The following is a 19,161-nucleotide window of genomic DNA, read 5'->3' on the forward strand; positions in this document are numbered from 1 at the left end:
AGGAAGTCTCCATAAACAAGCTGGAGATGAAGAAAGGTCCAGCAACATTCAGAACAATCCAAAGTAAACCCGTCCAAACTCTGAACTGCTAAAACAAAACACAGCCTCTGTTTTCATGTCTGTCAGAACCAGAACAGAACCAGGGTCCAATCACGATGGGAGCTACTTTGATTCCAGGAGGTCGGGGTTCTGGTTGAGACCGCGTGAAGCAACAGAACGGAGGCGGTTTAATAGGAAAAGTCAAACAGTTCTGCTGGATCTGAATCCAGAACCATTTACAGAACGTCCTCCGGGTTTTCCTGAACGGGCGTTCTGGTCTTGCGTCGCCGGGGTCTGAGCGCGCTGACGCAGGACGAGGCGGTGAGGGCGATCCGGCTCAGACCCACGTTCAGACAGTGGACCTCGGAGGTGACCGGAACCTCGGCGAACAGGGCCCGGTCCCGGGACAGAGGACTCGGACCGACGTCGCAGCTCTCGATGTCTTTAACGATGTTGAGGATCTCCTGACGCTCCGCCTGCCGAGTCATCCCGCGGATGTTCAAGATGGCCGACACGTGCTTCTTCCTGAACGGAGAGAGGGAAGAGGAGATGTTTCATGGAGGAGGAACAGAGAAGAGATGACATCTCATGTTCCTCAGGTTTTACTTTGTTTCTGCTGTAAAACGTCAGGTTAACACACATGACCAAACATGTTCTTCCTTTCCTAACATGAAGCTTGAATATTCCTCAGAGCTGTATGAAATCTTAACAAGAAGCTGATTAATATGACACTGAGATATTCCTTGTTTTTTTCTCATTAGAGCCGTTTCTGCGGTTAATATCCATCCACTGCATTTCAGGCTGCAACACAGTCCAGGAAGAGTTGGGACAGGAGAAGTTAAAGGTGTCTCTCTTCCAGCTGCTTGAATCCTGATTGGTTTCTATAGAAGCATAAATAAAGCTTTAATGCTGCTGTGGGGTATTAAAGCGACTCTGTCTCCTACGCCACCGTAGCGAGCTGGATGTGGAATAGTAATTTTAAGACTAATCTTAAAACTTTCCTTTGTGACAAAGCTTCTAGTCAGAGTGGCTCATGTTACCCTGAGCTACCTCTATAGTTATGCTGCTATAGGCTTAGGCTGCTGGAGGACATCAGGGTCTATTTATCTCACTCTGCTGAGTTCTCCTACTGCTCTCCAGTCTGCATTGTTTGTTGTTATTTCAGCTTTTAACTTTTTGCTCTCTGTCATTTTTCTCTTCATAGAAGGTACACCTGGTCTGGCGTTCTGTTAGCTGTGACATCATCAGGGGATGCAGCTCATCCTCTATTACCATCTAACATAGAAAGTACTCCTGGGTCAATGTGAGCTTCTGTGCTTTCTGTGTCTCTGCTCTGTCTTCTCTAACATAGAAAGTACTCCTGGGTCAATGTGAGCTTCTGAGCTTTCTGTGTCTCTGCTCTGTCTTCTCTACCATAGAAAGTACTCCTGGGTCAATGTGAGCTTCTGTGCTTTCTGTGTCTCTGCTCTGTCTTCTCTAACATAGAAAGTACTCCTGGGTCAATGTGAGCTTCTGAGCTTTCTGTGTCTCTGCTCTGTCTTCTCTACCATAGAAAGTACTCCTGGGTCAATGTGAGCTTCTGTGCTTTCTGTGTCTCTGCTCTGTCTTCTCTAACATAGAAAGTACTCCTGGGTCAATGTGAGCTTCTGAGCTTTCTGTGTCTCTGCTCTGTCTTCTCTAAGCCCCAGTGGGTGGAGGCAGATGAGCGTTCACACTGAGCCTGGTTCTGGTTCTGCTGGAGGTTCTCCTCCCTGTTAAAGGGGAGTTTTCCTCTCCACTGTCGCTTCATGCATGCTCGGTATGAGGGATTGCTTAATCCAAGTTAAGAGGATTTCTATCCGTGTTTGCTGTGGGAGACCAAACCAGGGGCCAAAGGCCCAGACACCACAGTCTCATTGGAGAGCTAAAACCCCTCCAAGACCAGGTCCTGTCTGGGTATTCTGATCAGGACTTCTTCATTTGGAGGGTTTCTAGGCACATCCTACTAGAAGGTGACCCAGGACAGATACCGCACGCACTGGAGGAACTATATGTCCAGCATCACCTGGGACTAGACCCTCCAGAAGGAGCTGGGGTATGTAACAGGGAGAGAGATGGCTTAGTTTTCCATCCTGGACGTGTTCCCAGGACTATCTGCTGCCGTCAAACAACATCTTTTAAAGGACGTTCATGTATTTTTTCACCAAGTCAACTGAAAAAAATTCCCCATTCCTGGTTAAGAGGAGGGTACCGCTGCTAGACTGGCCTGCCTGCAGTTCCGACCGGGTCCCAGAAATAAATGTTGGAGAGTTTATGGTACGATGAGCTGGTAGTGTTGCACTCATAAAGACCGGTGTCCAGCCAGAACTGGACCATTTACCACCTGGGTCTCCTCATGGACCGCTGAGCTCTGGACTGTGTTGTAGACAACAGCGCTGAGGTGGATGGATATGAACATCATGCTGACTGAAAGGCTCGTTTTCCTTCGTGGAACAAATGCTGCCGTTATGACGTTAAATCAAAGCAACATTTTGCACAGGTTCTCCCACTGCCACCGACATAAAGATATAACGTACCTGACATCTGGAAACTCCCTGACCAGAATTCCCACCTCCATCTGGATGGATGGGACGTCCTCCAGCTGGATGATCTCTGAGATGTGAGACAGAGCGCTGTCCAACCAGCTGGACGGAGACTCCTGACACATGAAGAAGACATGAGGTGAGGAAGACAGGAGATGAACGGAAGAAGCTCCAAGAAACTTATTAGGAGACTCAGTGTGGAAATCATAAAATCTAAACTTGTTTTTTTTTATTAGTTTTGAGAGAGACACGGTTCACTGAGCAGCTGCAGAGATCTCACTTTGTTTTTTAGCTTTAAACCTTTGATTGAATCAGATTTTACCCACTAGATGGTGCTGTAGTTCAGATTTTCTGTTAATTGTCCTGTGAAAAGATTCTTTGTTTCTTCCCTTGAGCAGAAGACGACTGCACCTTTGTTTCTCTGGGGTATCAAGGACACAAACTCCCTCACATCCTTCTTCAGCACTCACCAGGTCTTTGAAGAGCACTTTGATCTGTTTGCCTTCGTCTCGGAGTCGTCCCGCCATCCTCTTCCGCATCTTCATGGAGGTGCAGATGATCCGGCCCCTCATGACTGAGCGGAGATACTCTATCACCACCCGGCGGTGGACCTCAGCCACCAGCAGCTGAGGGACAAACACACAAACGTACAGGAATGACGCTATGCAGATCGGAAGCTCAACCTGCAGGTGGCGCTGTAACTGCACCTTATCATACCTGATAAGGAGGATTGTCCATCCTGCGATACTTCTTAAAGTCTTCTTTGATGAGAGCTTCGATCTGCTCATAAGGCTCGGTGTTGGTCAGCCACTTTCTCTTCACCAGACGCTCAAAGAACAACTGCAGCAAAAAAACACAAAGTTCTTCATCATCCTGCAGTGGTAAAATACAAAAAGACCCGGGAGTTCTGGGGGCTGGATGCCCCTCTGGGGTATTGGTGCCTGGACCTGGCAGTATAGGGTGTGTACGAGTGCGTTTACAGCGTCTGCTCTCGTTATTATTATTATTATTATTAGACTCAGATACAACTGTGTAGCGCTGAGTTTAGGTGAAGGGCTGTTCAACACAGATTTAACTCATCATCATCATCATCCTCACTGCAGATATTTGACCTTTGAGAGAATCAGTGTTCTCCAGAAGTACAGAAGTAGAGATGCTGAAGGTGGATGAGACTCATTACCTGTGATCAGCCAAGAAAATGAACATGCAGAGCATGAGAGATAAATTAAATCCAACTGATCTCAGACACTGGGAGAGATAAAAAGCTCTAAACGTAAACAGCAGGACATTCCCTACTTTAATTGTTCACAGCTCTTTCGGTGAGTGTTTCTGCAAATGATAACACCTCAGAAACATTTGAGTTTCTGCAAACTTTAATGCATCTAAAGTGCTTGTGTTCTCACCCATTTTTCTACCATATACTACGTTGTGGGGACCTACTGCTCCTTATAGGCTCAAAGCATAAAGTTTATGGTTAGGCATTAGGCCTAGGACTAAGGTGTGAATTGAGTTTAGGCTTAAGTCATTAAAAGTAATGATAAAAATTAAAAGAAGTCAATGCAAAGACCTTGTAAAGCTAAAGAGACATAATGTGTGTGTGTGTGTGTGTGTGTGTGTGTGTACTTGTTTGTATATCGTTGTGTGGACCAAAACTTGACAGTAGACCAACGTTGTGTGGACAATGTGCACTGTGAGGACATTTTGTAAAGTCCACACATAGCAAACTGGACTAATGCTTAGGTTTAGGGCTAAGGTGTGAATTGAGTTCAGGTTCAGGGTCAGGGCATAGAAAGCAATAGGAAATGAATGGAAGTGTGCGTAGTACCCTGATGTGCAGGTAGAGTCGCTCAGACAGAACTCTGACGCCTTGCTGAGCGATGTGATCCAAAGACTTGTTGGCTCGCCGCAGGGAGTCCTCGCTGACTGACGGGTCACACTGAGCACACCGCTGCACAAAGCCTCTGTGCACACAGAGAGAGAGAGAAGGAGTTACACTACTTGGACTTTTTATTCCCAGTAGTTCTCCTAAATGGAGTTACACAAACACAGCGATGTCTAATATTACAGTAACAAACACGGCTGGTGGTCAGGGAGTATTTACATCATAACTAAACACTAAGAGAAACTGAAGCTGAATCATTTTAACAGCAAACCGGGGCCTCAGGGGTTCCATTAACTCCCAGTTTACCGACCAGAATCACAGGATCTTCCACCGTGAGAACCCAGGAGGACCTGAAGTCCTGTTCTGAGGAACAAAACTATGTTCATTGTTGTTGAGCTGTTTCAGTGATTAAGTCCAGAGGAAAGTTTTCTTTTTCTCAGACTCTGCCCAAACATTGGACAGCTGCCCTCAAAGCCTGAGGAGCTCATTTAAATTCTTTGTTTCAAAAACCTGTTTCACAACAACGTCAGTTAAACAGTAATTCATAACAGCCGATTATTCCAGATGTCAAACAGGCTTGTTTCAATGTTTCTAAGAAATAACAGTTTTAGAAAAATTCACATCTCACTAAATGTAAAAGTAAGGTTCCTCAACATCTCTGAAAGTTGGACACCTCCAGAGTCCAAGAAATGTGATGGGAACCCAGATGTTTCAAAGCAGATGCAGCCAAGCTCCATTACATGCTCACATAAAAACTCATATATTCAACTTCTCTTTACAGATCCCTGCTACTAAAAAAACAATAATCTGTTAATCAAAAACATGGGATGAATGTCCAGCTGTGTCTGAACCACACATTGAATCAGGAGGCGTTAAGTGGGATTCATTGGTGATTCATTTTTACCTGAAAGGAGGGCAGCAGTTGACCATGGCGATGGTTTTGGACACGTATCCGTCGTCGTTGTCTCCAAACATGCCGTTCTGCATCCCTTCATGGAACATCTCCACTTTACGCTGGAAGCTGAGACAGAACAGCCCAACATTTCAGATTAATATTAAAGCCTCCATCTTAGTCTTTAAGATTGTTTGAAACCTACAAGATGCTGCACAACAAATACAAATGGAGTACCACAAGGATGTGTAATATGACCATTTACAGGTTGTTTCAGTAATATTGAAAAAATATTTTAAAGTTGTTTCTATTAACACAGTGATTGGTCATAATATTATGATCATTGATGATTAAACCTTTGAGTGTGAGACAGCTGGGTCGGAGCCAGAAATACTGTAGAACCAAAGGGAGGGTCATGGATGACCAAAGAACACATAAAGGCTGGTGTAGCTGGTTGTCTGATCCAACAGTAGATCTAGAGATGCTGAAAAGGTTCCTGTTGGTTCTGACAGAGCGGTCCCAGAACAGACAGATTCTTGTGTTTGGGTCTGTGTTGCTGTAGACCAGCCCGAATGTTCAGCTGGCCATTATCCATGACCCAGACCTGCTACCAAGGACATCCAGAAAGGTCTGCTGTGGTAGATCCTGTTGTCATGTGCATCTCTTGCTTTAGAAATTCAGGATGCAATATGTGAGGAAGGTGAGTCCAACCGGTGCAGTATGATGCTTTGGACAAAGTTCTACTGGGAACTCTTGGAACCAACATCCATGTGGATTTTACTTTGACACACAGCTCCGGTGCTGTTGTTTGACAGGCCCAGACCTTCACTGGAGCTGTAATCTCTGGTGGCAGTTGTCTGTCCTGCATGATAACGCCCCCTGTTGAATTTCTGTGTCCCATAAATGGTGCAAATTGTGAAACAAAGTGTTACTGTAGTTCTCTGGAGTCCCAAAGCCTTAGAAATGGCTTTGTAACCATTCCTGACTCATAGATGACAATGACTCTGTCCTTCTTCTGTTTCCAAACCTTTCTAGACTATTTGCTGCTTTTTGAGGTCATTCATCCATCAGAGAGGTTAAATAATGATATAATTATTTTTACTATTTACTATTTTTACTATTTTCTATCTTACTATTTTACTATTATCTACTAAGTTCATTGCATTTATTACGTGTATACGCTTTACTACTAAGAAGTTTTAAGGTTTTATTAAAGTGTATTCTATTTGCCCGATCTCTCATTACTTTAGTTTATTGTTCATTAGGTTATTGTGTTAATCATATATTTGCTGGAATATATAGACCAGTGGTTACTATTTTATTTTACTATGTATGTGTATTGATTTACTCTCTCTCTCTCTTATCGTTGCAGAAAGCCTGCAGGAAGCAGAGAAATATGTTGTGACGGTAATAAGTGTTTTTCTAAATATGTCTGAAACTGTTATGAACTGTATTCAGCCATCTGGAGTGCCAATGTATAAATGTACTGTGTGAACTGCTTAGTATTATCTCTGTGTTTCTAAGGTCACAGAGTGTTTTGCTTATCCCTTCCCCTTAGCTTGACAAATGTAACCAGGGTTTCCCTAATAAAAGCAAGGAGGGGACAGAGTGTCTTCAGAGCGAGTTTGGAGATCTGTGTTAAGCATCTCAGCTCCTCTCCTTGCAAGATTTATGAAAACTAACCTCATTGTTGTCTCTCCTTCTTGTGTTGTTAATGAATGTTTTAGGTGTTTGAACCTGACAAATAACATAGTTGCAGGCTAGATAATAATGAAGTGCTGGGTTTGGCTTGTAAAAATCACTACATAAACTCATCAACAGCTCATCAAGGAAGTCCCAGAAGAACCCAGAACAACATCTACAGCTCTGCAGGCCTCACTGCCCCAGTTAAGGTCAGAGATCATGAAACAACAACAAGAAAGAGGGAAACAGTCTCCATGGGAGAGTTCCAAGCCTAGAACCACTGCTAACCCAAAAGAACACAGAGGCCCATCTCAATTTCTAAAAATAAAAAACATATTCATGACCCACGCTTGGAGAACTCATAGGAGAATATTCTGTGGGCTGCTGAGAGAAGTGGACCTTATGTCACATCTGACCTAAGACGTTATTTCAGAACCAGAACATTCAGATCATCAAACATGGTTAGGCTGATAATAACTGATGTCTACAAGAACGTCCTGCAGGAGAATGTCCAGCCATCAGTGCCGAACCGTAATTTTTTCATGGTGATATTAAAGACTCATTGCTAATGATCACAAACTCTTGATTTGGGGGATGGGGTACATACTTTTTCTTCCCAGAAGGACAGGATGGTTTGGATTTTGTTCTCCCTTAATGCATGAAATAATCCTTTGAAAACTGCATTGCATTTAATCAGGTTATCTTTATCCATTATTAACATTTAAGTGTGACAACAAAGCTAAATCAGAGGAAATCTATAAAGGGGTGAATACACCACAGGATGTAGTCACATGGTTTGAATTATTTTATAAAGCTCGTTAACTTTAAGGGAGCGTTTTTGGAGAGTGTGATTTCTGGACTCGGCGTACCTGTACAGGAAGTCAGCCAGTCCGTTCAGGCTGCACTGAGCCACCCTGGAGCCCAGACTTCTGTTGATGGAGGCCGACCGGTCCAGATCAACCTGCAGCCTCTGAGAAGACAGCGGCAGACACAGTTACCATGGTGGCAGCTTTATTTAAACGATGCTGCTATGAGACTGGGGCAATAAAAGTTAAACCAAAGGTTAAATGCAATAAAGAGTCCCTGGCCCGGCTGCACTTGAAGATTGAGAAAGATAGAATCTATTTAGGATCATCAACACCTTTACATTAATTATAGCTGATAAGTCACAAACTTTCCTGTTTTTTTTGGCATTTGGATTTTCTGGTGAACTAATGGAAACAGAATAAAACCTCTTCTCCTGGCCTCTAGCCAATAGTTTGAACTACTTTTGGTTGCCACAATTGCTTTAGCCACAAGAGGGAAGCAGAGACATGGTGGTGGTGGTGTGTGTTTGTTTTTGTACCTGCAGCAGCTGAGTGAGAATATATTCTTCTCATCTTACCACCAAAGTGAGGACTTTAATGTAATGTTGGGGGGGGCAGGTTAGGTTTAGGACTAAGGTGTCAATTTATTTTAGGTTAGGCTTAAGTATGTACTGGTAAGAGTCAGGTTCACAGAGTAGGATTAGGATAAAACCACAGATAGGGTTGAGAATGAATTGAAGTCAAGTAAGTGTTTGCAAGAATGTGTGTGTAAGAGAGAGAGAGAGAGAGAGAGAGAGAGAGAGAGAGAGAGAGAGAGAGAGAGAGAGAGAGAGAGAGAGAGAGAGAGAGAGAGAGAGAGAGAGAGAGAGTCAGGAAGTGCTTGATGTTGACTTTGGCTGCAGCTGAAGGACGGACTCAGAAAACAATCAGTGTAGAAAATTCTTCACAATCAACTTTTGCGTAATATTTCTCTCTGATTTCAGTCTACTTTGTTAATTTAATCAGACAGGAAACTGTGTCCCATGTGCCGTACCCGTGGAAAGACTCTCTGCAGAGTGAGGTTACCTGGATGACGGTTTTGGCCAGCGTGATCTGGTATTCCTCCACATGCAGCGTCTCCATCCACCTCTTCTCCTCCTCCTCCAGAACCTGACTGAGCTCAGTGGTCACCTTAGCCTGCACAGGGACACGCCGGCTATTAAATCATCGCATCTAACTTTTTATTTGTGTCATCCATTCATGAACATTTTCAGAGGTCTGTGACTCATCACACGGTGGTTATTAGTTTGAAGTTAATCTGTTTGTGTGAGCCGACATGAAGTTCTCCGGCTGGTGTAGAAGGAGTGTCTCACCCGGACGGAGTTGAGGCAGTCCAGCTCCAGTCTGTCCACGGTCTCTGACGGCAGCAGCGGGCTCAGCAGAGAGCGGCTGAACGGACTCGTGATGCACACCGTCCCGAGAACGTCTCTGAAAAACATCCACGCGACTCAACTTTAATTTCACTACCGCTCAAGTTTGGTAAAATGCGGAGGTCTGCCGGCAAATACCTGCAGACTTCATCTGAGAGATGGCATTATCCCAGGCATGCAAACATCTGTTTGGGTTCTCTGACAGCTGCATGAAGTTGTGATTTAATGCAATCAGTCATGTCCCAGCCCTGAAAGCACCTAAAACATGCCAGACAGCGGACCCTGAGGACCAGGGCGTGGGAACGACAACGACTTCCAAGCTGATGTCAGAGAGTGGAAAAAACTCATCTAAACAAACTTTCGTGGTGTGATCAGTTCACAGTGATTGATGCAGAAACAGCAGCCTGGATCTTCTGCATGATTTCTTCATGTTGCACGCTCAGAGTCAATGCCTGACTGCCCCCCCCCCCCCACCCACCCTCACATTTTAAATTAACAGCATAGTTAGGAGCAGGAAGGGCCTCTTAGTGCTGCATTGTGCTCTGCAGACTGATCAGCACGGCACAGTACCGCCCCGCTACGGCACGGTGCAACCCGATCAGGACTCTGAAGGTGGTGCGCTGCCTCCGCCGCTTCCTGTCTGAGAGGCTCTTACAGGTTTTTCCTGAGCTGGACTCTACGTTTCCTCCCACAGTCAACCTTCCTGAACCTCTGCTCATTCTAGCTGAGCCTGAGGAGACAAAATCCTAATGTTTGCAGCTAATTATCGCTGGCGGAGAAATGTTTGGACAGAGCTGTTAGGTACATGTCTGGTTGTTTAGAGGCCTCCCTGCTGCACGACCTTCAGTCAGGAGAGCCCGTCTGGTTTGAAGCATTCATCTCTACGGTTTCTGCTCTATAAATAGAAAGCCAGGCCGGTCGTACCTGCTGTAGATGTTGTGCAGCCAGTCCAGCAGAGAGTAGATGTCAGTGATCTCCAGCTGGTTGTCTGTGATGGCCTTCAGGCGACTGGTGACCGCCTGGTGGTAACTCTCCACATACACCTGGTACAGGTCAAAGGTCAGGGTGATGAATCTCCACCAGAAAGGCCTCTCTGCTTTCTTTAACGTAATGTCCTACTGCTACTGCTGTTTATGTGGAAAGGGTGAATATCTGCGATTCTGGATGTGAACAGTCCAGTTCAGTGGCTGCTATCCATCTCACCTGGAAGGCCTGGAACTCCTCGGGATAAATGGACACCACGTTCCTCTTGGCGGCTCCCAGGTCCTCCACCATCCGGGCTCGGAGCCGGTCCAGGTACTTGTCCAGCTCTCCGGCCGTGAACTCGGCTGTCTGAGGCAGCGAGCCGTCGGCCGCCTCCTCCACCGCCTCCTTCCACCTCTGCTTCAGGCGGCGAGGCCTTGAGCCCCCGGGGGCCACTGCCTCACCGAGGGCCCAGTTTTTATCAGTTTCCTCCTCCTGCTGCAGAACCTGGGGACAAAAAGCCATGGTTCTTCCTCGCTTACATCTGAGATATTACAGAGTAGTTCTGTTTTTCTGTTTTCTGGCGGATGTCACGTCATCCTCACCTGAACCACCAGGCCCAGATTGGGCCCGGCCGTGGGAGACCGCAGGGACTCCCTGACCACGGCCCACAGCTCCTTCTGCAGCTCCTCGTACAGCAGCTCCACGTCCTTCGCCTTCCTCCGGCCGCCATCTTTGACGCTGGGGCTGGTGGCGTCCTCGGGCTCACCGGCGGCGGACTCGTTACACTCCTGCTCCAGCTCCAGGATGTGGGTGTCGGCCAGCAAAAGGTCACGCTTCTTCACCAGCTGCAGGATTTCCAGGACTGAGGAGGAGAAGGAACGGGCTCAGGTCGCTGTCATTAAGATAAAACTGTTTGATCAGCAGATCATCGGTGAGAAGATCTGCAGAAGTTTGACAAACATGAGTCTACCTTTGACCAAATAATATCCAACTATAGTTAAAAATATTTAACCTGGGTGTGCAGCACCACTAGACCTTCCAGGTGAGGTCCGGAAAATGTTCAGAAAGCACCAGATTTTATATAAAACAGCTTCAGATTAAAAAAAATCAAGAAGAAACCAGACTACAACATTTATTTTTTTGTCATTTTGGATTTCAAAATGGCCGCCAGATTTCAGTAAATGTAGCTCATAAACATCCCAGTTGGGGTGTCAATCCATTTAACCTGCAGAGGTGTGTGTTTTCACGGATGATGAACATGATGGTGTCAGAAGTGACAACAGATGGCAGCCATCTTGAATTCAAAGATGGCCGTCATTTCATCTGTTAATTCCTAAGTGAAGGTTGAACGTTTTTGGCCATTTTCGTCAGTAAAGAGTCAGAAACAGTTTGAAAAGCAGTAAAATATACGTGGAACAGAAATACAGGACGGTACCAACTGAACCCAGATGGACCTCCAGAACTCTGGGACAGATTTCATGAAGCTCTGGATCCTGGGAGCAAAAAGTACTTTAATCTGTTTAGTTTGGCTTTAATAACTGTGTGATGCAAAGACGTGAAAGTGAAGCTGATGTGCCTCTGCAGGGCTGACTGCTTCTGAACGATGGTTACGTCACAATGGCCTCATCGCAGCCTGGCGTGGCGGCTGATTGGATCAGGATGACCGAAAGACAGCAGCAGCCATGATGAAGTCAGCTGATCATCATCATCACATCAGCAGCGGCGGCGCGGCAGGAAAAGAAGCTTTCTCTGCCAGGAACAGCTGCGTCAGCGCTCCTCCAGGGTGATCCTTTCACAATAAAAGCCTTTGGTGTGTCTGAGGGAGGAAGCGAGGATGTGACGACTGCAGATGTCCTGTTCTTCCACCTCAGAGTGGACAGAGGAAGAGGTGCACACAGAGGAAGAGCATCTATCCATAACAGAACAATGCCAGCGGAACCGCTCTGCTTTGAACTTTTCTCGCCAGTTCTTGGTTCTTGAGTCAGAAGCTTCTGTGTTTATTTTTAACCAAAGATAAGAAAACAAGTGACTGATGCGGTTCTTCCAGATCCTTTCCTGCATTCCAAATATCTGCATATTTAGGACATTTTATAAACAAGCAACATGCTCGTAACAGTAACTGGCACCTGCTAACTGAGGCCTGAAGAGTCTGAGGTGGAGCTCTTGTGTTTCTGGTCATTTCTGTGAGCTTCCCGCTCTGACCCTGGGCTAAATCTTCTGGGATGTTCACTCCTTGAAGGTTGGCAGCAGCTGAGATGTTCTCCTCAGAACATTTCTCTCTGCAGGATGATGAACTTCAGGTGTCTGGATATGACCTAAAATCCTTCCCAGGTGGATTGTCAGTAACCGTTGCTGCTGTGCCTTTGATTTAAAACTAAAAGCATCACATCCATTAAAGCCGTTCTGGAGACAAAACCCTTTAGGAAGTGTTTAATTTGGGTTTTGATCTCCAGTCCGAATGATTGTGCCGACATTAAAGGTCCTTCACAGGTGTGGCTCAAATCCTCCCTGACTGTTGGAGCATCTCAAGGTTTTATTGTCAGACACAAATCATTTTTACATTTTTTATGGCTTTTATTGTTAGAAACATCACAATTCAGACGCAGATGATACTCAGATTTGCAAACAATGTAAGTATAAGAGTTCTTTCTCACTTAAACCTCCACTTACTTGTTATTCTGGATGTTGGAAAATGTTCCTAAACAGTAACGTCAGGAATACATGTGCTCAGCTGCTGCACAAAGAAAAGCTGATATAAAACGACTCCTAACTCCCAGTTTCAGAGCAACCGTTAGATTTTAATCAGATTGTTGGGGAGAGACACATTTCTCTGTGTGAAGGCGGGACCCTGGCAGTGTTTTGGGGGAATTAATGCTGCATCAGCCAGACTCTAAACTGAGCCGTAAAGGACCGGGAATGAACTGGGAAACAGGAGAAGGTCGGTCCTGAATGTCCTCACTTAGTCTCAACACGCCTGATGCCGAACCAACCCGGTCTCAACGGGTTCACACAAAGATCCAAACACGCTCACACACGGGTGGGACCTCTGGATGGTGGTACTTCAGCACTTTGCTGTTCTTCAAACCAGATGTAAACTGGAGTAAAACACAGCTAGAGCAGCCTGCATGTACGTTAAGGATAACACACTCCTTACATTACACGGTCAGCTGTTAAACACAGCGCTCATTGTTCAGCCTCTGCTGGCAGAGGAGGAAATCTGTTCCAGCTGGAAGCATTTAGCCCCGCCCACCTCCACCCTCCTCCTCAATCCATCATCATCATCATCATCATCCTCATCGTGGTAAAGTCAGAAACCCATTGACTCCACTGCAGAATATGTAACTTTATATTTTAGTCTCACAGAGTCAAACCCCAGTCTGGCCCAATCAGAGCTGTCCGTCATGTCATCTCTGCGCTCCCATTGGGTGATTTCATCCAGGGCCTTTATAACAGTAGTTCTGGCCTCCGTTAGAGAATCAGAGTAAAAACACCGACACCAGAGAGTGGACGCCCAGAACCTCAACAGAGCGTTCCAAGTCTTCTGAGCCTCTGAACTGCAGACTGAAAACCTTCTGCAGATGTTCTCTGATTGTCAGACCAACCCGGTTCTCTGTTGGCTCCATCGTGGCTCAGAGGCAATCAGAGCCACGTTGATCGTTGCTGAGTTTCTGAGTTTCTGAGCATCATGTTTGGTTCCCTGTGCTGCATTTACTGCTAGATGTCGTGTATTTTTAACGTTTCTACTGATGGTAAATTCTCAGAAATAAACCTGCACCTATTCCCTCCTGGTTTCTCATGCAGTTTCTGGTGTTTATGGATCTCAGAGTGAAGTCGTGGAGACGAAGGTGTCTGGTTAGAGAACGTCAGGGTGTCATATTTGTTCTCTAAAGATGAGGTGGTTCTGATGGTGTCTGAAAGCTGTGACCATCGGTGCTGGAGGCGTTCAGAGCTCAGTGTGAATCTCCTCTACAGCTGAAGCCACGGTTCTCATCTGGACACACGATGGAGCCCGGATGAGGTCCAGGATCCTAGTGTGATGGCAGAAGATGGACCCATCAGAGCTTTGGGAGAAGAACTGAGGATGCTGCTTCAGTTTATGTGGGGGGGGAAGCTGAGCAGAAGGACGAAACTCTGGATTTATGTGCCAACCCCATCCATGTGTTCCTGAAAGAACCGGATCCCAGACTCTCATCTCTGCTGCTGACTGTGTGCTCAGCATACGTCAGCAGATAGAAAATAACTTTTTAACAATGGAGCCGAACATAAACCGCCGGTTTGGGTCTCCGTTTCTGATGCATTTTGGGTAAAACATCTTTGTTGTTCAGGTGGGTGGAGAACCTGGAAGTTATACCCAGGCAAGAGGCAGCGTTACTTCAAGCTAAAAATAGTCCGGTAGTCAGAACAGGTCCAGAAGAAGTCCAGCTTTAAATGTTAAAGCTAGTCTTGCCGACCGCAGCAGAGGATTCTTCATGTTTCTGTTCTGTTGGATCTTTCTATCTGCAGTGGTTCTGCTGATAAAGTAGTTAATGTATCTGAGTTCTGCTGGGCTGAGCTCAGTTTGCTGCCTTGGCTTGCCTTGCCTGGTTCTACCCAGAAACACTGAGACTACGACTCCTGTCAGATCATATTAACATTCAGAATGTCTTCTTTACTCTGGGTTTCTAACGAGGCTTTTATTCTGGAGGGTAACCATCCTCGGCTCCCGGCCGTGTTGTCAACTCGGAGCAGAACTTCTAACAACCTAAGGATTGTCTACTTTGGTGGACAGCTATGCTTCCTGCATGTCCTCTTCCTCCTTTATTTCAGGAGACTCTCTGACTTTCTTCAGGTCCGGTTCTGTTTGAAGAGTCCAGGCCCGTTTCTCTGCCATGTCATCGGTCTGCTGCGCTCTTTGACAGGAAGCCGTCCAGCAGCAGATACAGCATGTGGTCAGAAAAGCTGACAGGACTCAGCCTCCTATCAGCTCTCTGCTGGGGGTCGATTACGGAGCTACAGAGCTGAAAGTAACAGCTTCCTGCTCTGAACTTCTGTTTCCAGGTCTAACAGCCAGAAAAGCTGCAGAACAACCAAACAAATTTCCCCTTTACAGCTTTTCCTGGTTGCTTTAAGGTCTTGGTTCGTGTTTCTCACATTTCAGCAGAACGGTTTCTCTCAGAAATCTGATCTCTGACCGTTTTGTTTCTCTGAGAGTTCTTAAAGTGGACGTTCTGTTTTAGATTTCATCCTCAGCCTGATTCCTGCTGCAACATGTCGCTGGACGCTGCAGATCTGCAGCTGGCAGCAGGTAACATAAGTCTGGATTAATTAAATGCGCCGTCCAAGGTTAAATTCCTCACAGCAGGACTGAGCCGGCCTTTCACGGCGCTCTGCTGGAGCGATGAGCCACAGGGTGGAGATCTCCCTGCTGCAGAAACACGGTTATTCAGATGAGTCTCCAGCTGGAGAGGAATTCAGCCAGAAGAAGCCGTTCTGCTTTGGGAACATGAAACACGTTTCAAAGTCTTCTTCAGGAGTTTATCGGTCTACAGAACTCTTTGAAATTGTTCTTCTACAAAATAAAACCGTTTGGCCAACCTCCGTTCCTCCTTTACACACATAGCCGCTTATATCGTCACTCAACAGGATTTAATTTGCTCGTTACGCAGACGACGCACAGCTTTACACTAAAACAGACTCAGGGCTCTCCACAGCCTTGAGGAGGTAAGACTGGATGATCCTCCAGCAGAACACCACCAGAACAGAAGCCGTTCATCAGATTCACTGTAACCCTCTCTGGCCACAACGTTCTCCTTTCATCACCTCGGTGTAAGATTAAACTCTCAACCTCACTTTTAAACACATTAAACATCTCAGCAGGACCTCCATCTAACGTCTGAAAAACTTCTCCAGACTCCAGAAATCACATCCATGGTTTCGTCTCTTTAAGACTCGATTACTGTTCTGAGCTTTTCTACGGAGCACCGACTGAATACATCCAAAAACTTCAGTACATGCAACACAGTGCATTCTGGGTTCTGATGAGACAAACATGAACACATCCAGCCAGACCTCCAGTCGCTCCTCCCTCTACCTCTCTGGACCAGGTAGAAGGTGTCCCTGGCACACAAGGCTGCTCCATCCTTTCTGGAAGAACTCCTCAGCCACGAACATGTCGAACAAACTCGCACCGTCTCCATCCAAACGCTTGGAAAACAAGCCATGCTGACTGATTTACGAAGCAACCATCCTACAGCCGTGCCAGTACGCATTCATGGCCCAGTGGTGGAGACCCCCCCCCCCCCCCCCCCCCCACCCAGTATCTGAGCACCATTCTGGACAGTGAGCAAGCAGCTCTGTATATTGGTTTAAATGTTTATCAAGTTCTTTTGAAACTGTCTTCAATTGGATCTCTGAACTTTTGGAGGTTGATGAGCGCGGTTAAGGTCCGTGCAGAAACTGCTGGTACTGATTTGACAGGCCTTAATCGGGCCTTCAGAATAGGAGTCACTAGTCATCAGAATTCCTTGTTTGTACCCACAAACCTGGCGAATAAAGTTGATTCTAATTGTAGGAGGGCAAGAAGGGACCTTAAAAGAGCAATGAGTGTAGACCAAAACGAGACGTTCATCTCTCTCTACCTCTGCAACCATTTCCCCTTTCTCACCCGTCGCCTCCTATGCACATATTTGCAAAGAATAAAAACAACAAAACAGCATATATTTTCAGAAGAACGTGTCTACTGAAGAAATAAGCAACTCCTAACTTTATAATGCTGTTAGCGAGAGAACGTTTGATCTGCTGGACGTGTTCTCTGCCATGTTGTGCCTGTGCCACAGAGAGATGGTGTGTGACGTTTAACTATAGTCTATTTAAAATGAGTCCTTTAGTTCTTCACAAACAATGAAATTTCACTTATTGCTCCTCTAAAGACCCTCATCATCCTCTGCACACGGAGTTCAGGCTTCTAGCGCCAGGAAGGAGGTTCAGAAGTTCGGACCGGTACCGGAGCGCTTTTATTCCTTTAGCTGTTGGGTTTATAGATTGTTCTGGATGAATGGTGCTGCCTGGAGACCTGATGATCTTGTAAATGTGTGATTTTTGTTTCCCCTCTCTCTTGGCTGTTCCTGGGAGGGTTTATTTTCTATGTGAACTTTATTAATTCTGCAGCATGGAGAGAAAACAGACTCAAAACAGGCATGAGCCTGTAATACTGGATTGGTAAGCTGTGTAAACCTGTTTGTATGTAGCTTTGGGTATTTATAAATGTCTGCTCAAATCCACACACAAATACAAAAACAATTATAATTACTAAATAAATGTACACAGTCAGAAATTACAGACACAAGTGTGTATATGTTTGCACAAACATCCTGATGCACACGGATAAAGCTACCGACACAAACCACTTTACAGCAGACTCATTTCACGGTGCGTTTAAATGCTGTTGGAAAGCTGGGCCATTTGGGTTTTCTTCAGAGTCTAATGTTATCTCCCTCTTGCTGAAGCGGTAAATATGTTTTTCAGTGGGAAAAAAGGAACATCTTAGCATTTCTTATGTATAAGATAGACCTATGTTTACTGTGACATTCAGCTCAGGTGGAAAACATGAAAACGATATAATCTGGAAAAACTGCCGTGCATTGAAGTTCGTATCTGAACCGTCCGTTTACACCTGACTGCAAGCGTGACGCTGCTGCTGTGTTCTGTTTCTTGTTGTAACAAGTTAAACTTGCTGTGTCACAAAATAACTTCAGGAAAACAACGATTATTTCACTTTGTTGGCTCCTGTGACTGAATCCTGCTCACATGTTGCTCCACCGCTCTTCAAGACTGATTTAAAAACCTGCCCTGAAGAGGCAGAATACTGAAGGGATTATGGGAGATTGCACCATCACCTGCACTCACCTTTGGTTTTACTCATTTGTTCATAAAGAAGGAAAATCTTCTGCACAGCTAAAACTTTTAACCTATGAAACTAGGCGTGATTTTTAGCATCCCTTTTTCATCTTTTACATCTTGGTTTGCACGTTCTATTTATCTTCTTCACCTCATTAACAGAGATATTGATCTGGATTTACACATTGTATTTTCTTTTACATCTCCTTAAAAGTGTTAATTTAGAATAGAGATACATTCAGGTATGACAAGAACAAAAAAACGTTAGACAATTAAATGCTAAATTTAAAGTTAAGCTGTAAAGCAGAGGAGAAAGGAATCTTTTTGCAGTTTTTTTGTTGCTGGGCCTTTATTTTCACTGTTTAAGTGACTTTTACACAGAAAGCTCTCCATGCTCGGCCCCACGGGGCCAATAAAGCGCTTCAGTTCATTCCTCCTGGACTAAACGCTGCAGCATGGACGGCCGATCCTTCTGCTCTGCTGCAACGCTCCACCCGGCTATCTGAGGCCATCAAACGGATCTGAAGACTTAAAAAGTTACAGCTTTATATCACACCTCAGCAACAAGGCTGGCTTTACATAAGAGCAAAAAGTCTATTATTATATTTATGGTGCTAGTTTCCCTATATGATGAAGAAAAGTCGGCCCGCAGATTGAAACTAACGGTTATTTGGAGGAATAGTTTAAACAGAGCAGTCTGAAGTCTAAATCAGTGGATAAAGGATCTAAATTCTCCTCTGGCTTCAACAGACCAACCCAGACTGAGCGGAGACCCGTTCAGGGAGATGTTTTCTGTTTTTAAATCGGTGGAACCAGAAGAATTTGTCCTCTGATCTGGATCTGAGATGTAGCTCAGATCTTCTGCTGCAGCATCTCAGCCGATGGTGCGTCATGGAAACCAGAGACTCTGACGGTTCCCTCGTTTCATCGCTGCCTCTCTCCTGAGCCGGCCATCAGAACCCTGAACCAGTACCGGCTGGGTTGGACCAGAGCGCAGTGGAAACGCTCATCGGCAGAGCTGAGGTCCACACAGGTTCTGGGTGAAGTC

General features: G+C 45.5%; 1 protein-coding gene across 2 annotated transcripts in view; it reads right to left on the reverse strand.

The window, feature by feature from the left end:
- Window positions 1-275: 275 nt before the first annotated feature.
- Window positions 276-19,161, reverse strand: part of exoc3l2b (exocyst complex component 3-like 2b) — a 50,752-nt gene continuing 31,866 nt past the window's right edge. For both annotated transcript variants that reach the window (XM_021309172.2, XM_012849867.3), the window contains exons 4-15: window positions 10,841-11,100; window positions 10,476-10,742; window positions 10,197-10,315; window positions 9,216-9,330; window positions 8,929-9,039; window positions 7,927-8,027; window positions 5,387-5,503; window positions 4,426-4,561; window positions 3,318-3,440; window positions 3,071-3,226; window positions 2,595-2,716; window positions 276-564 (exon numbers count right to left, since the gene is read on the reverse strand). In XM_021309172.2, the coding sequence (XP_021164847.2) occupies window positions 276-564; window positions 2,595-2,716; window positions 3,071-3,226; window positions 3,318-3,440; window positions 4,426-4,561; window positions 5,387-5,503; window positions 7,927-8,027; window positions 8,929-9,039; window positions 9,216-9,330; window positions 10,197-10,315; window positions 10,476-10,742; window positions 10,841-11,100 (1,916 nt within the window). The remainder of the gene's footprint in view (window positions 565-2,594; window positions 2,717-3,070; window positions 3,227-3,317; window positions 3,441-4,425; window positions 4,562-5,386; window positions 5,504-7,926; window positions 8,028-8,928; window positions 9,040-9,215; window positions 9,331-10,196; window positions 10,316-10,475; window positions 10,743-10,840; window positions 11,101-19,161) is intronic.

The sequence above is a fragment of the Fundulus heteroclitus genome, unplaced genomic scaffold (genome assembly GCF_011125445.2).
Source record: "Fundulus heteroclitus isolate FHET01 unplaced genomic scaffold, MU-UCD_Fhet_4.1 scaffold_44, whole genome shotgun sequence".
Lineage (NCBI taxonomy): Eukaryota > Metazoa > Chordata > Actinopteri > Cyprinodontiformes > Fundulidae > Fundulus > Fundulus heteroclitus.